The sequence below is a fragment of the Drosophila busckii genome, chromosome 3R, assembly GCF_011750605.1.
Source record: "Drosophila busckii strain San Diego stock center, stock number 13000-0081.31 chromosome 3R, ASM1175060v1, whole genome shotgun sequence".
Lineage (NCBI taxonomy): Eukaryota > Metazoa > Arthropoda > Insecta > Diptera > Drosophilidae > Drosophila > Drosophila busckii.
In genome coordinates this window covers 11,373,299-11,390,980 of record NC_046607.1, presented here as the reverse complement: position 1 = coordinate 11,390,980, position 17,682 = coordinate 11,373,299, and the positions used below count along the sequence as shown (strand labels likewise).

At 44.1% G+C, this 17,682-nt stretch overlaps 1 protein-coding gene across 2 annotated transcripts in view; it reads right to left on the bottom strand.

Moving 5' to 3' along the window:
- Positions 1-1,995: 1,995 nt before the first annotated feature.
- Positions 1,996-17,682, bottom strand: part of LOC108603262 (FERM, ARHGEF and pleckstrin domain-containing protein 2) — a 32,538-nt gene continuing 16,851 nt past the window's right edge. Inside the window, exons 11-13 of one of the 2 annotated variants that reach the window (XM_017991914.2) lie at positions 3,436-4,710; positions 2,679-3,150; positions 1,996-2,605 (exon numbers count right to left, since the gene is read on the bottom strand). In XM_017991914.2, the coding sequence (XP_017847403.1) occupies positions 2,527-2,605; positions 2,679-3,150; positions 3,436-4,710 (1,826 nt within the window). In that variant the 3' untranslated portion in view covers positions 1,996-2,526. Of the gene's footprint in view, positions 2,606-2,678; positions 3,151-3,435; positions 4,711-6,168; positions 17,618-17,682 lie in introns of those variants that run through there. The other variant, XM_017991915.2, reaches the window with a different exon arrangement.

The window sequence follows — 17,682 nt, the reverse complement described above, 5'->3', positions numbered from 1 at the left end:
GAGCAATTGCTAAACAAATAGTTTTATTTAAAACTAAATGTGAAAAACTATTGATATGCATACACTAAAATTATGATTAAATTTAGTAATACACAATTGTTTTCATGTTGCCACTTTATGATATAGCAATACCAACAGCAAGATAGCAAAAATTAATGGAACATGAATTGCGAAACTTTTTTACAAGCTGCCCAAAGAAATTCTCCTAATGAGAGAGTCGCAACTCTAATAAGTACTTACCTATGTAATATGATTCTTCGCACAAGCTACCTAAATTGGTTAATAAGTTAATTGGCTACAAGTTGTGAAACTTACTAAAGTAAAACAAGAACTCAAAACTAAAATTAAATGTTACTTGTTAGCAAGCAATTAAATAAAACTCATAAAGATTGGATCTATGATGTGCATAATGCGTATGTATCTAATAACAAAATGTGAAGCTATTAAATGTAGTTTGTGCTTGTATAGTCGGGATAACCGCATACAGCCTTTTAAGCCATAAGCAAAGCCTCTGTCCAGTGACCAAACAAACCTTCGTTTTATACACACGCATACTAACACACTAATACTTCCAATTTGACTCAAATTGTTATATTATTTTCGTGTAAATGATTTAATAGAATGTCATAATGGACTCAATCCTTAATCCAGTCTCCTAACCGCACTGTCCAAGCCCATAATTAAGCATAGGCCTTAACACCTCATTACTGCCATTACCACGCTACTGACTAATGATTAGCAATTAGATTACTGCGTCTTGGCCAGGGCATTTTATTTAGTTAGACTTAAGATTATGTATTACATACATATTACAATCAAATTATATAAGTGTATTTGGTTCATAATTAAATTGCTGTTCCTTTTGCTATGACCCTCCACTTTGGCACTTTGTGTTGCACAACGAGCTGACCTCGTTGGGATGTTGATGATGAGTAATAACGATATGAATGTGATGCTCTGAGCATCATTGTATCTATATGGATAATCTTTTAGAGCAGCATGTTATAATTCTTTTCTAATTTTATTAATTATAATATATTCAAAATTTTGCAATACTTTTAGAACTCTATTAAAGAGAGCAACAAGATAAAATTTAAATTTACCAATTACAACAGCAAAAAATTTACCTTATAGAATTCAAATATCAATAAATGAAAATATTAAAAACAAAACATTTGTCTTAATTATATTGATTGTAATCTAAAGTACTACAAATTCTTTTCAGCAGCGTTTTGAATGTACAAATTTTATTTAAATTACGTACAACTCAAATCAACTCAACTCAACTAACTGACGCGGATAAGGTATGAATGGCGAATACACTGAGTAAGTATTTTTAAAATTGAAGATAACATCCAGAAACGCCCTCAATTAAGTTAGCTCAGCCCCACTCTCAATATATCGCGAAAGTATGATACCGCCTTTTAATAATAGATTGAGCCAAATCCGTCTATCCGTTCAAATTTGGTATGTTTGTGTATATATAATCGACTTATTCTGAAATTTAAATTCACCCTCTCTCGCAAAAAATAATAATATTCTGTTGGCTGCACTTAAGCTTAATAGCTCTTGTTTTTAATTTATTTTTTCCAACCACCTTCTATTAATGTATGTTTTAAATAAATTATAAGACTAGCTCAAACAACAACCATTAAGCGTGGAAGTCTGAATTCGATTGCTGTAAACTTTTACAAGGTTACTTTAAATTTGATGATTTCAATATGCTGACGCTTAAATATAACCAATTATTATATTTATTTTGGAATTTTATAAGTTTTGAATTTTCAGCAATGAATTTTTTTACGGGAACGATTGAAAAATGTGATGTCATTAGACTATTCCGCAATTTACTAGTATTTCAAATATAAATAATACGCATTGGTTAAGCATTATTTTGTTATATTTTCAAAATATTTATTAATTTGTTAAGTTCTATTAAAATTAATGACTTAAGCTTAATATTTATTTATAAATTTTCAAGAAAAGTTGTTTTTTTTTTTTAATTTTGTATGAAGTACAAAAGGCGACGTCTAACAGCATAATTTTAGTTATACGCTTCTTAGCATATGCCAAATTTAAATGAATATAATTTTTGTACTCCCACATATTAGTTTACAAAAAATACTTGAGAACAAAAAAAGGCGCGCACGTGAAACCAAGACATATGAAAAATAATTGAAAAAATAAAATAGGAAACAAACATTAAAAACAAAACAATAGACATAAAATACGAAACGTTATTTACAATCAAACATATTGAAACTTAGCAACTAAACTTGAATATAAAATGCGAGTAAAATTAAGAGACGTAAAACTGCGTCTTATAAGGGATAAGATAGAATATTGTATATCATGTATATAAAATGGGAATATTTTGATTTTTGTGGTGTATACGTTGTATAAAAATAAAGAATACTAGAGGGCATATCTGCAGGCTAGTGCAGCCCAGTGACTGATGCTGCTACTACTTGAAAATTGCACAAAATATATATTGAGCCATACTCAAATTGCTAAAGAAAAACCGCGTTAGTTGTTGTTGGCCCCATGGCTATGCACATTCTTAAAGTCCTGGGTTTGGGTGGTGCTACGCAATACCTCCAGCCATCTGCAAGCAAGGTAAGAATAAGATTAACTTGATGACTTCAAATGGTTTAATATAATATAATAATGCTGCCCACCTGTTATACGTATGCGCACTTTCTGCTCTGAAGAAGTAGACATGATTTTTAAAGGACAGCTTGAAGACAAACTCTTTTTGGACAGCATCCTGATGACCAGGTGGACCAACCGTATAGCCCAGCAGTGGCAGGCTGGCTAACGCAAATTCATCCTGATAGCTTTTGTAGAAATACAAGCAGAACGAGGTGAACACCACCCAGAGCTTTTGCCAGCCAGAGCTGTTCTTAAACTTGCGCAACAGGTAGCCGGAGAGCTGATGCTCGGCTGCGATGAGATGATCGCCCAGCCCAACGGTGGCGCCACGATGCCAGCAAACGTGAAGCGCGGTGTTGCTGCGTGAGGGTTGCGTCCTGTTCTGTTGCTGCAGTTGCAACTGCTGGGCTGTCAGGGGACCGCCACCACCCGCGCTGCTGTTCAGGCTGTTCGTGCCGTTGGTCAGGCCCAGCATGTCCAGTCCCTCCTCCGAGGAGCCTGTGGTGAGCAAAAAATCAAAGTTTAAGACGAATGCTACACTTTGCGCTTAAGAGTAATTTAAATGCGTTCTTACGAGGCTTTGCAGTGTGCTTTTCTTGCCATTCATAATAAGTAATATAAGCGTTTAAGTTATGTTAGTAATTCATACAGAAAATCATATAAATATAAATATAAACATAAAGATTAATTAAACTTGAGAGTTCACTCCAATTCCAATTCATTCAGCATATAGACAAAATAAAATTGATATTATCTAAAAATAAATAAATGATTTGTACTCACTGCAATTCTTGAGTGTGGTCAACTGCAGTTGCATATTTGGCGGCGCTTTCTTAATATCGACTGCCGCCTTGGATAGCTCGGCCAGCCAGAGGGTCTTCTCGGCGGTGGTGCCAGCACTCACCGTAATGGCACACTGCCCTCCAAATATGGAGAAAGTGTTGTGTTCGGCATTTTCGGTGAGCAGCGAACGGACGGGAACGTGTCCAAGTATGCGAAAGCTTTGATCCAGCGGCGACTTGCAGCCATAGAGGAGTATATCGGAGAAGAGGAAGAACATGCGCTGTTGCAGGCCACGCTTGGAGTGCTTCAGCAGGCAGCCCTGTCTTATGAGCCGACGATGCGGTTGCACCAGCTTCTCGAAGCTAATGTCGCGCTGTAGCTCACAAAGCTCCACAAAGTTGGCCGAATCGGGCAATTGGTTGCGTATTTGCTTGGTGCTGCGTATCAGCAAATGATAGACAGCCTGGCAGTCGGCGTAGTCGATATGCTCCTCGCCATAGTAATCGCAGAGCCGCTCCAGCAGCAGCTGATAGTGCAGCAGGCGATTCAAGGGCTTCAGCAGCAGCTCACCAATGGGCAGATAGCAGACCTTTTGCTGCTCAAACTCCTTGTAAAGCTGCTGGAAACGATTGTCCGTCTCGTACATGTCGTTCAGACAGTGCAGAATGTCCAGGTGAGTTTGCACATACTCATCATAGATGGGCAGCGCTGCCATATGCTTCATCATAACATCGCCAATGCGATGAGTCTCGTGATTGCCACGACCCTCCCACAAGAGCATGCGATGCTCAATGTCGCGCAGGAACAGATTATGATGCTGCACCAACGAATCGAGCAACTCGAACAGTGGCTGCAGCTGTTCCACATCCTGAGGAGCGAGCACCTGCCTGAACGCGGTGTTCAACACATCCAGATCCTTTTTGTAGGTGCGCTCTGTCATCAGCAGCTCTTTGGCCAGGAAATAGCTCGGCTCGGTGGGCCATTTGCGTTTCTTCACCTCCGCCTCCATATCGTGAGTGCTGGGCATGGACACACCGTTACCATTACTACTATTGCCATTGTGGCCATTATGGGCGGCGCTGGCCACACCCGTAGCCAACTCTTGTCGCTTGGCGTGCTGTATTTCCGCCTGTATAATGTCGTAGGTGCCCGCCTCGGAGCGCGACAGTGATGACGATTTATCCGAACCCAGCGTCAGATCGTAGCGACCGGGCGGAGTGACAATCTCGCCGCGTCTGTCCAGCGACATGTTGCCATTGATGCCATGATACACATCTGTAAGCCAAATGAAAAACAAATTAAAAATGTAATCAAATAAAAATGAATTTAAAAACTAAAATTATAATTGAACTTAAGCTAACAAAACATAACTTATATTAATAGTAATACACTAGAGACAATTTTGTTTTTGATTAATGAAGTTTTATTTGTTCGTTTTTCATTCTATATAATTTATGCTTGTTTAATCGTTTGCTCGTGTTTGTGTATATTTTTTGTTAAGTAAATTTCCATTTCCTTTAAGTGTTTGAAATTAAATCTTCTTTGTTCAAATAAATATGTGCGTATGGGTGTTTGTGTTGGAGTTTTTTTTTTGAACCGAGTTCATTGTGTACTTGCTTAATTGCTAAAATTCAGCTAACAATAAGAGTTGGTTTTGTTTTTTTTTTTTTGTTTTAATATAGTTTAACGCTAAATAAACATTCATTTGCACTCGAAGGAATTATTTTTTAATATTTATTTTTTTGACTAGTCTTTTTTGGGAAGTTTACGCGGAAATTGCTCATTTCCATTTTAACACAAATAGATTTTTAAAAACCGCCTTAAAACACATTCGCCTAACTAAAAACATGACTTAATACAGGTAAAAACCATATAAAAACGCTTAAATATTTCAAACTAGCACAGACAACAAATAGTTTTCATATATTTTAGTTTGTAGATTTCCAATGCTAGAGCTAAACATAACTATTATATAATATTTTGAAATATTCATTTTGATTTCAATAATTTTGATAAGGACAATATTCGAAATTATTGTACGTTGGGTAGGTTCATCATTAACACTCAATCTAAGCCTCAATCTTAACAATAAAATATCATTTGATTCTGTCATTTTTTTTTTTCGGTTTCAACTCTTAACGTAATATACTTTTAGTGGCTTGGGCTTAAAACTTAACAGGGTGTAGTGATTTGGCAATTTGTTTATATATATTTAAGATGTTTAAGTTTTAGTTAATCTCCGTTTGGCACATTTAAGTACTAAAACTAAAGCTAATACAACTTGAATTGATTCACTCTTTAAAACTTGCAAACATATTAAGCTATTACCTTTTTAAAAAGATTAGTTCTGAAATAAATGCATGCGTAATCGTCAAATCGACTAAAATATATATGTATATGCATATATGCAATGTGCTTAATACTGGACAAAAAGATATCTTGGTTGGCATTTAGTTTAGTTTTAATTTGACACTACAACTGAAACCTAATGCGCATATACCGTATGTCGTCTTCTCATAGTTTAACCATATATAATACTGAACAATTGGTTTAATTGTTATTCATTTAACTGTTGGCTTAAAACATTAGTTCAATTGTGTGTATGTGTATGTGTGTGCCTGTCTGCATATAAGTATGTGTGTGTGTGTGTGTGTTGATTGTTTATGTATTAGCTAAATAACAATTATATATTTGTTATATTTAATTATTCGATGATTAAACAGTGCATTAAAATTTGCTCAACTCGCCTAACGATTGCGTTTTGTTGTTTATTTGGTTTTTTTGCTTTTGCTTCAACATTTTATATACGCCATATATATTCTCTACTGAGATATACACCAAGGTGTTTCCATCTACGTTAACCATTTCACTGACATCATTTTAAATAGTATAAGGTTTGTAATTTGTATTTGATTTGTTGTTAATAATTATCCATGTATATAATTTGATTAAAATGTTTTTTAATTTGATTTTGTTTTTAACGTATTTTAATACTTTTGTGTATTTAAAGGAATCTCTTTAAGCAGCATTTAGAATTGCGTTCGCTTTTTACGCCTGGTGTTTTCATTTTAGAGCTTGGTTTGCTTGGATTGTTTTCGGTTTGTCGTAAAATCAGTCTCAATTATAAATAAGTTGGTTATACTTGGTTGGTTGGAGTGTGTGTGAGAGAGTGTGAGTGTGAGTGTGTAAAAAAGTCGTAGAGTCTCAAACATTTGTCACAAGGCAACTGAAAATTTGGAAAATGCTGCTGCTGCTGCTGCTGTTGCTGTTGCTAACGCTGTTCCCATTGTTTACTGATCGCTCAGCTCATCCGAGTCGTGGAATTTAGGCGGCGGATCCACACGAATATCCAAGCCGCAGGCATAACGCTCATACTCAATGGGCTCAGTATCGCAGTCCGACAAAAAGTCCGGATACGGCAGTTGCTGACGTTGAACTGGCTCATTGTTGAAAGCAGTGCGGACACTGGTGCCACGTCGAATGGTGGCCATGCCACTGGTGCCAGCACCACTGTCCTCACTAGAATTGGCCAAATCGTCAGAGAGCGCACCGCCCCGTGTCTCATACTCGCTCTCCTCGGGATTGCAATAGCTGCGTCCATGATAGGGCTGCTGCTGCTGTGGTGCAGCGCCAGTGGAAGTGCTGGCTGCCTGGGAGTCCTCGCGCTTTAACTGCCGCTTCTTGGTGCGCGCAGGCTTTACGGGCTGCCCAGTTGAAGGCGGCATGGGATGATTGCTCGGTCCAGGCTGATACATTGGCTTGGTAATGTGGCCCAAACGGTCGTAGCGTGGGAAACCCATTTCATCTACGTTGTCGCTCATGTCAAGGCTCTCAAACTTGCTGGCAGCACCGCTGTACTGCGGGTAATCCTCATACTCATCAGTTTGCTCACGCTCCAACTCCTCGTCGAACTCCAGAAAATGCTCATCTCGCTGATAAGAGTACTCGGAACTGCCCGAGTCCATTTCGGGCATATAACCCTCTGAACACTCTGAGCTCTCTGCCTGCTCCATCAGCGCTGCAGCATTGAGATTAGCTCGCATGCGCTTGACCGGCAGCTGTCGCTTCTTGCGGTAGCCACGACTGCGCAACTGTTTGGCGTCCTGGGAGCGCACATCCAACGAACTGTCCGTATCATTGCCACTAGGTGGACTCTTCAAGGCGGTAGCCACAGCAGCTGCCGCCAGCTGACTATTGTTGCTCTTGCGTGGCGGCTTTTGCACCAACTGATTGGGCGGCGACTCCGAGCTGAGGCTGCTGGAATAGTACGGCGAACAACGCACAAGTTTGTCCGCACGCTGTGGCAATTGCGGCGAATTGTTGTCCGTGCTTTCACTGTTGAGCGTATTGGTTGTCGTGGTGGTGTTAGTGGCTGAAGATGTGGAGTGTAGGTCACGCTCCTCGTCAATACGCATAGGCAACTCCTGCGAGGATTGCTGTGACTTGCTTAGCAAATGCTCATGGAAGGAGCTTGACTGACGCAGCTGCTTGCTGCTGGTTTTGTAGTCGCGTATTTGGGTTCTGGACAGCGTCTTATCGTCGTAGCTGTGATGCTTTGCCAGCGGCTTGGCGGGTGGGGGGCACACATTGCCGGGCAAGTCGCTTGGCGTCAGAATGGGCGGTGTGCTGGGCACGGGTGGTGGCGCTTGCTTAACGGCTTTTACTTGAGCTGCTTCTTGCGCTTCAGCTGCAGCGGCTGCCTGTTCGGCCAGACCAGGTTGCTTCATTTTGTTGAGCAGCGCCTGCATAATGGGTCTGGTTACCGCCGGCTTAGGCTTCGTGGGCGGTTGTGGTGCACGCGGCTTTTGTCGCGTCTGCTGCGATTGTTGTGTTTGTATTTGATTGGTGGTGGGGGTGGTGGTGGTGCTAGAGGTGCTGCTGCCACCGCCGCCCGTGGAATGTAGGGGCACAAACTCTTGGCTTTGATAGCGTTCCGTCAACTTTTCTGTGTGTGCATACAAGCGCTCCACAAACGGCGACTCTGACTCCGAGCAGATCTCCTGGCTCTGATACAGCTTGGACATCATTTCGAGCGAGCGGCGCTTGCGAGCAGCTGCACTTGTCTCTGGCTGCACACTTTCCAAGTGCTCTTGACCAGTACGAGCCTGATTGCCATTGCTGCCGCTGCGTCTGTGGATCTGTGGCAACGAGCAGCGTTTCTCCTCGCTGGGCGAGACAACCTGCTTGGGGACGCGGGCCTGCTGCTTCAGTGGCAAGTAATCGCCAGGTGCCACGCCCACTAAGGTGCGACTGCTGGAGGTGGACCACTCGCTGATGGTGTGGGCCATTTCAGTGAGTGTGAGCGTCGTGTCGTCGCTGCGCGTGGCCGAGGTGGGCTCGCTGAGCTTGTCCGTCTCCGAATTGGACAGCATGTCATAGCGCAGACCATCGGAGGAGCCATTGTCGCCACTGAACTTGTAGCTGCCGCTTTGCTCGTTTAGGCTCTCGGCGGATTTGTTAATGGAGCTTATGCTCGACTTGGTTTGATTGGATTTCTCGCTTTTGGCGCATGACTGCGTAGAGACGGCAGACAAACTGTCGGATCCGGAGAGATTGGCATATTGACGCACCGTATTGGTGCCTGTGGACCACTCAGAGATGCTTAAGCCAATGGATGTGTCCTCGGAGTGTGAGCTGTGTGTGCATTTCTTTTGCTGCAATCCCATGCGCACCGTGCCATCCAGATCAGTGCCTATGGAGCTAGTTTCCTCCTCGGAGTGACTGGAATGGCTGCACTTCTTGCAGCTGCCGCCACCGCTGCTCAGGCGTGCCTCATAGTTGCGACGCACTGTCGTTTGATCGTCCATGTAAGTGCTACCCGATAAGATATCATCGATGGAGGTGTCCGAGTTGTTGGAGCCACGCGACATTTTACGCAACTGTCCATCGGGTGAAAGCTGCACCTTAATAGTGCCAGGCATGAAAACATCGTCATTGGAGAACAGTTCGTCCTCGGAGAGTGGACTGCGTGGCGCCGGCGAGCGTGTGGGCTGCGCTACAATTACCTCCGGGCTGGAAGTCTTACGCAAGGAGCGCGCAGTGGGCTGAGTTGACGAAGTGCTGCAGCTGACGTTCAAGGAGGAGGAAAGACAGGAGGCAGCACTTAAAGTGGAGCTTAGACAGCTCACTGTATCCGAAGGTATTTGCTCGCTGCCAAAGTCCTTGTCCTCAAATGCTGCGGACATGAGATACGCCGTGTCCTCATAAGGCAACACCTTGGCCACATCTATCGCAGCTGCGGCAGACGCCATGTGACCGTCATCTTCCAGCACAACTTTATCTGGGCTTTGAACCTCTCTGGTGTAATAGGTTTCAATGCTTTCGACTATAATTGGCGCATCGATGGTGCTTGAGGGCGGTGAGGGCCAGTCCACAGAGTCCTGCGATTGCTGGAAGGACATACTGGCCTTCCAGCAAAAGGACTTGGGCACAGGCTTGTCTAAGTCGGGCATGCCATAGCCTATGTCTGGCTGCTTCACGGGCACATGGTCAAAAGGTATTTCGGGCAGCGGCCAATCCTCTGAGTCCTGACTGCCCGCATTCGATAGGCACATGAGCGTATGACGTTCCTGATCGTCTGCCTGCAACTCGTCCACATGTGTGACCGAGAAGCGTCCCGTGACCAAAGTGGGTGATTTGGGTTCATATATGCTGCCAATGCTAGACAAACGATCGGCTGTGGCCGAGTCGCAGGGTATTTCGGGCATCTCAGCTGAGGTGCGGCGATCAGCATCCGATATATAGGCTAGATTTGTATTGCTGCGCGAATCGGAGCTAAGACTGGGCTGGTGATCAGTGGAGCCCACGGACTCATCTCGCATGCTGACTGAGTGTGTGGAGGCTTTGCTTACATCATCCTCCATGCTGGATTTCTCAGAGGCTGTGCTGCGCTCCGAGATGCGTGATAGCGTGCGCCCTAGCGTGAACCCCGTAGTATACCCTATAATATCCGTGGGGTTAACACCAATGCCACCTAAAGTGCTAGTCATGGCTGGATAGCCAAAGGTGGTGGGAAAGTCATTTAAGTCATCTTGATAGCTGGTGTCGCTCTCCTTGCCCTGCTCATCCGGAGAAGCTTCCTTCACGTCACTGTCCGAGGAATCGCGCAAAGGATGCTGTGCATCATAGCGTTCATAGCCGCCATCAGTTTCCACATGATGCCAGGGATCATCTGTGCTCGAGCTATTGCTGCTCTCAATCGGAAAAGCTTTCCACGTATTTTGTTGCTCTTTCTGCGCAAGATCGCCACGTCGCTGCGCAGCGCCCAATGAACCCGAACTGCTTTCGGTTTCGAAGGAGCCGCGTGACTCCACGCTTAGCGAACCTTTCGAATCAAAGCTAGATTTGGATTCCTGTGAGCTGCTGCCAGACTTACCCGGCTCCTTGACCGCCAACTTCTTGCCACCATTAACACGGGCGGGTTTTTCTATGCGTGGTGGCTTACGCGAGCCACCTGAGCTGGACTCGCTGTCTTCAGTTCTTTGCAGGATTTTGGCTATGCGCTCTTCTATGGGATCTAGATAAGACTCTGTGCTGTTACCCAAATCAATGGGGCTTTGCTTTTCCAACGTGGGTGTTGTGGGCTTTTTCACTATTATTTTGGTCTCGTTTGTGGGCGTTTGCTCGTTGGAGTCTGTGGGCGTGACGTCGGCATCTTTCGTTGCAACATCCAGTTGGAGCATACGCTGTTTCAGCTCCAAGCATTTCTTGGCCTCATCATTGCCAAAATCTTGTGATATGCCCAATGGACGCGCTATAGAGCAGCTGTGGCTAGACTCTTCTTCCACTGAGCTTTTTTCTTTGCCAACTGACAAACTCCAATCGTGTTGTCGTTGTGGACTGCTATCCTTTTCGCCACTGGTCCAAGAGTCAGAACTTTTTGACCTGTCGCTTTGCTTCTCCAGACTATACTTCTTCTTGTCACTTGTATATTTTTCAAAAGTTTCCAGCACTGACTTTTCTATCATGGGACTAGCATTTGGTGGTGTTACCAGTATGTTCAAATCTGATGTGGGCGTGGCACAGTTGGAGTACTCCAGCGGTATGGCATCCTCTAAGGTGGCTTGTGTTTCTAACACATTGCGATCGGGCTCCAATGTGCGCGGTTCATTGTCTGAAGTATCAGAGCCAATAAACTCATCGCATTCAACGGTTATCCAAGAGCCGGTTTCATCGCTACGACTGCGATCCAAGCTTAGGCGATTCACATCCTGGCGGCCTACTTTTAAATGCCTACGTTCCGATGAGTTGTCATCCTCTTCAATTGAGGGCTCCTCACACTCTATGGTTGGCACACGGTGCGGATAACCTTCCGGTGCTGGTATAGGCGACTTGCTTGCCGGAGAGTGACTATCGTCGACGGAGACAAACGAATCCAGACTGTCTGCCGTCGATGCTTTGCGACTGTGTGTGCATTCACTATCGCGCGTGTCCTCTGAGGGTAGTGACCGTTTCAATATTTCCAACGAACGGCGCTCCGATATGACCGCTTGCATGTCTATATCTTCAACGACATTATATTGATGCGCAAACATGCGACGATCTCCAATAGCACTACGTGTAACTGCAGCAGGCTTCTCTTCTGCCTTCTTAGATTCTGTGGTTGCCTGTTTCTTGTCATCCAAGCTACGCGCTTTTACATCTGTACCCAGATAATGATGCTCAGCTGGTTTCTCCAAGCTATTGGACTTGCCGTCAATTTTCTTGTGTACGACGTTTCCTTCGATTTTCTGTTTAATTTCCTGCGCTTTAGCTATTTTCTTCGGTGATTTTATTAAAATATCTTCGGGCACATCAGATTTCTCAGAGTCCTCAAATGATTTATTGCGATCTTCAAAGCTGCGATTGGCTTTATCTAGCTTATCAGGGCTGCTTCGCTCATCAAAACTGCGACTAAACTTAACTAGAGAGGTGTCAAGCTTGCGTGGAGCCTTGGCTATTAGCACATGATCCTCTGCTTTGGATTTGAATTCAGTTTCAATAATGATCTTATCGCCATCGGTTTTAACAAGTATTTTATCTTCCGGCGCGGGGAACGCAGGCAGCGTATCCTTAACTGGACTCAACATGGTAATAGTCTGTTTCATTGCCGATTCGTATAGTTTTTGTTGCCTTTCCTTACGTTTGGCAATGTCTGCCTCTGTTTCCTCTTGCGACTTGCTTTTATCCTTGCTTAAACGACGCATTTCAATTGAACGTGGACGGTCTTTTGGACTCGATTTCTTGCTACCTTTGCCATCTCTGCCTTTAAGGTCATCAGCGCTGGTGCGTCGTGACTCTGGACGGCTGCGCGATACAGCTTTACCTTTATATGGCTCTGAAGTCTTGAGCTTGCCTTTGCCAGTGCTGTCAATACTGCTGGCCCTTGAAACTCCAGGAGAAGTTTTGCGTGAACTGTTGGCTGAACTATAAGGTGACCAGTCGGTAAATCTGTATCTTGGTATATTCAGTATTAAGTGATCACCACTCTTAAGCTTCATTTTTGATTTTCGTTTATTTTTAATTTTAACGCCCTGCAAAGCAATTCTCTCGATGTACTTTAGTTGATTAAGCAAATCCATCTCTTCGACATCAATGGTAACAGCACTAAGTAGTGAGTCCCTGCCATTGGCGTTATAACTACTTTGTGTGGGTATAGAGCCTGCACAGCTATGCACGCTATCCGCTGCGTCATCTTCCTGTTGAGTTGGTTGATTGGCTCGCTCAAGTGTTTTCTCCTCCAAGATCTCGCCTTCTTCTTCAAACCCAACTGTATCATCTTTTGATGAAAATGCATTCATGGGCGGTAAGCGATGCAGCGATATAACTGGCGTATCCAAACTCTTGGTGCGTCGCTCTGTCGTGGGCGATTGCTGTGTGGCCTGCTGGCGTTGCAGCGACACTGAAGAGCCCTCTGATAAATTTAGTCGTGCATGCGCAAAAAGTATGGGTGCATGCCCCTTGGACCGCATGACAATCGACGAATCAATTATTTCTTCAATCAGTTTCACCTTTGACTTGGCTGTTTGCTTCTTTAAGGTATAATCAATATCTGAAGTGCTTATCTTTTCCTCATGACACGTTTCATAAATATCATCGTTGCTGCGAAAGAATTCTGCATGCTCAAATATGGGTGAGGGAATATTTTCATTGCGCTGATAGTCATTTGTGCATTCATCCATGCGTCGCAAGGGTAAATGCGGCTCATCTTCCGAAGATGGTATGGATATTGAGCGTTCTGAAATACGTCGCAGCTCTGTCGCATTGGCATATTGTGGGTCTAACTTTTGTGTGTGATACCGATTCTCTAAATCAGCCAGCCGACGACACTGTGGCGGCGAGCCTTCAATCTCAGTAGAGCTCATAGTCTGTCCTCTGCCCCAAGCAGCTGAGATGAGACGGCTTTGCTCAATGCGCAAAATGGGCTCGATTTCTTTGCGTGACTGCGGCGGTGAGAACTCCAAGCGATCCGGTATGGCTTCTGCCGAACCAAAGACATCGTCCGAGTCCAGGCTTTCGTCATCTGATGAAAATGAAGTGATGCGTGTTTTGCCCTTCTTGGACTTGCCCGATGGCTTTGTCTTGGGAATAACCCTCGGCTTGTTTGCCTTGCGCGCATTCGCCTGGAGTTCCTTGCGCAGACTTTGTATAAGCTCCATTTGCTTCTGCTCCAGTTTCTGTTGATGCATGCTCTCTGTTCTCGAACTAGTGGCTGAATCACTCTCAATTTGACTTAGCTTTTTATTAAGCTTTTCCAGTGTAGATGCATCCATTTGCATTGTTATATCCCGTTTCGGTGATGATAGCTGTATTATCGGTATGCTCTTGTCAATTTCAAGAGTAATTGGATCAACTTTAGATAAATCTATATTTTGCGTAAAGAGAAACTCTTTGGTTTCAGCTGGAAGCAAACTATCCAGTATATCAGGCAGAAAGTCAGCAGGGCCTGGCACGGTTTGCTGGCTTTGTTGACTTGCTTTGGGTGACTTAGGGGACTTTGGTGACTTGGGTGATTTCGGTTTCTTTTTGTCCCCTGGCGATGGTGCAGTGCCATTCATAATGTGTCGCTTATGCAGCACATAGGGGATATCTTCTTTTAAAACTTTAGTAAAACGACGTTCGTAGTCACGGAAAAAGCTCTTTGGCAACTCAAAACCCGCCTTGGGAAGATCTACTTGTGGCACTGGTTGCCCATCATAGCATTTGGGTAGCTCAAAGTTGCCATGAGCTTTGCACAAAGGTGGCGCACTGGGTATTTGTTTATAAATGTAGTCCTCATCACTTGAATCGGCCGGCGTCAGATCTATTGATTTCTGATGCATTAGCACATGGCGTCTTGAGTTGCTGCCCAGGCGAGCGCGATTTGCTAAGGAGTTGGGATCGCTTTTGGTCCGCTCGACTGTAGCATGTGTATAATTAAGCGGTACCAGTATGGGGTTATATTCCTCAAAGTGTGTCTTGGCCATTAATTCTTCTTTGCGGGTAATTTTCTGGTGAGCTGCACGTGCCTGTTGCTTCTCAAATTCTGATATAAGCTCTGGAGTCAGGGGATATTCTCCAGGCTGTTTGGACTTGTCATCTTTTGGTTGACCCTCCCATTGCTTGGAATACTTTTGTATGCACTCAATTCTGTCCTGATCGAAGCTGAAAATATTTTCGCTATCCGAACGCCGACGGAAAGCAGAAATTTTACACGACTGCGAATTACTCTTCTTGAAGGGCGCAGTTTTATCAATAGAGTCAGTAGTTTGTATATCTATCTCTTTACAGCGCACACCTGAAGCGGGTGTAGAAACAGACTCCGGTGACTTATTGCCGAATGATTTTGCATTGCGCTCAATTTCGACATTTTGTAGACTTATGGAGTGTACCTTGGAGGTCTTATGATTTTTATTACTAGGGAAAGTTGAATATGTGTCGCGACTGTCATAAAAAGAGCTATTAGCTGTTGAGCTGTGAGTGTCGGATAGCAAGCAGTCGTGGCTTTTGACCTTAGGTCGTACATAAAACCCTTCGTTGTCTACCACAGGCTCGACAGCATCGTAATAGTCACTCTTTGACTCCTGACTTGACTGCGCAAACTTTTCATATAACTCCTTTTTGTTGAACTGTTTGACTTTCTTACAAGTGGTTGTGGGCATTTCATAGTTGCGTCCAAAGCAGTCACCAACCAGTGATTCCTTAGAGTCCTGGCTTGAAGCTACTGATGTTTTGCTTTTAGTTGTTTCCCTAGACTTTTTGCTGTCGGTGTGGTATAAGCTATCTCTAGACTTTTTACTCGAGTCTGGACTGCGAGAAATTTTTGTTTCAAACATTTCACTTTGACTCTCCTGACTGGAAGTGCGTGTTAGAGCTTCTTGAATTTTCTTGTAGAAATTACCATCCGATTTTACTGACAATTTTTCGCGCGGCAAGTAGCGCGGATCTTCAGCATCCCATATTTCATTCATAATATCAGCTGCTGACTTGGATTTTACATCAATGGCGGACCGATACTTGGGCTGCTCGGACACAGATTCATCGTCACTGGGTATGTAGTTGCCAGAATCTAGCGAACAGGATCGCATATGATCCTCAGAACGACGACGACCACTAAAGAAATCAATATCATACTTTTCTAGCAACTCATAGCTGTCCTGCGATATATCGTCCTGCGAGCCAGTGAAGTCCAAGTGCTGGGCATGGTTGCGCTTATGCTCCTGTGTATTATATGTGCTGCCTGGATAACTGGAGGAATAAACCTTACTATTTGGCAGTGGCGAGAATTCTTGATGCGCATCAATTGAGTGATTTTTGGCAAAGTATAACGAATGCCTTGAGTCATCATAGCGTGTCACTGGTGAATCAATCCGATTTGATGATAAAAACTCCTTGTCGAATGATGTCATAGGCTTAGGATGGTCACGAGAGTAATAACTACTGCTGTATCTTTCAAAGAGATCTTTGCACGAGCTGCTTTTAAGCCAAGACTCACGCTCAACCTGATCGTATATGTTTTCGCCCTCTGCATCGTCCTCATCAGGTTCTTCCTCATCGGCCATATAATGTACAGCTGCCTGTTCAGGCTTCACAAACTGCGCTGTGGAGTAAAGGTTGCCAGACGACATTTGATACTCGAGCTTTTCCGACGAGCTGCGTCGTGGATGATGCGTTGTATAATGACTATCATAGGAGTCGACCGAGTCTACTCCAGAGAGTTCAGAATTTCGCGGCAATGAATGCGTCTGCCTGGAGCTTTGCGAGTCCATCGAAGGCGTTAGATAATTCTCAGACAGCGCAAGCTTTACACGCTCTTGCTGAGCATAGCGCTTTGTCCCAAAGCCTGTACCGAAATATGAAGATGAAGACGACTCTGAGGGGTGATTGAGATCATTGTGATATTGGTAATTTAAGCTATTATAATTTCGTTCCTGCGCAGCAGCATATGCCGAAGTACTGGGCTGTTCTAGCAACGGCGGTATAGCTATTGGCTGCATTCCCAACTGTTTGGCACGGGTGTATTGAAGTATAGACTGATCAATAAATTCATCACTGAAATGCTTTTCGCGTGTTTTTGATTTCGCCTTGCGATTGACAGTGGCGTAGATATCATTGCGATCATTCAAATTGAGATGTTCACTATTTGATATTTTGTGCTCCATGTGAGCGCTATGAAAATCAGGATATTTATAGTGTCCCATATCATTGATGTCAGTGTAGATGATGTTGTCGGTTTCAGTTTCGGTTGAGTTGGCATTTGCGTTGTTAAGCATGCACTGTTTAGACATCGAATAATTCGTACTGCTATAATGGACTGGGGTGACAGTTTGAGATTGGGACTCCTGTGAGCGAAGCGGCTGACGATGGGCATTGACCATGGCCATGGCTGAGGCCGGTAAGGCTTCCGCCATAGTCTCCCGATTGATGGTAGATGCTGTCAAGTCCGAATCCGCTTCCTCCTCTACTAATTCCTCCTCCTCCTCCTCCTCCCCCATAGGCTCCTCCAAATCCGCAGGCTCCAGAAGCTCCTCCTCCAATTCCATGGAGCTGTTGAGATCCACCGAAAGACCCACTGAGCTGCTGTTGATAGTGTTGTTGTGCGTGTGACTGTTGCTGTGGGTGTTGATGCTGATGAGCTGCGGCGACACAGGGACATACGCCTGGGAGCCCACTGAGACTCGACGAGGCGTGCTGCTGCTGTACAAGTGGGACAAGTGGCTCCGACCTGTACAATGCGCGCATAAATAAATGAGTATATTATATTAGCACAAGAGATGGCCAAGAGCGATT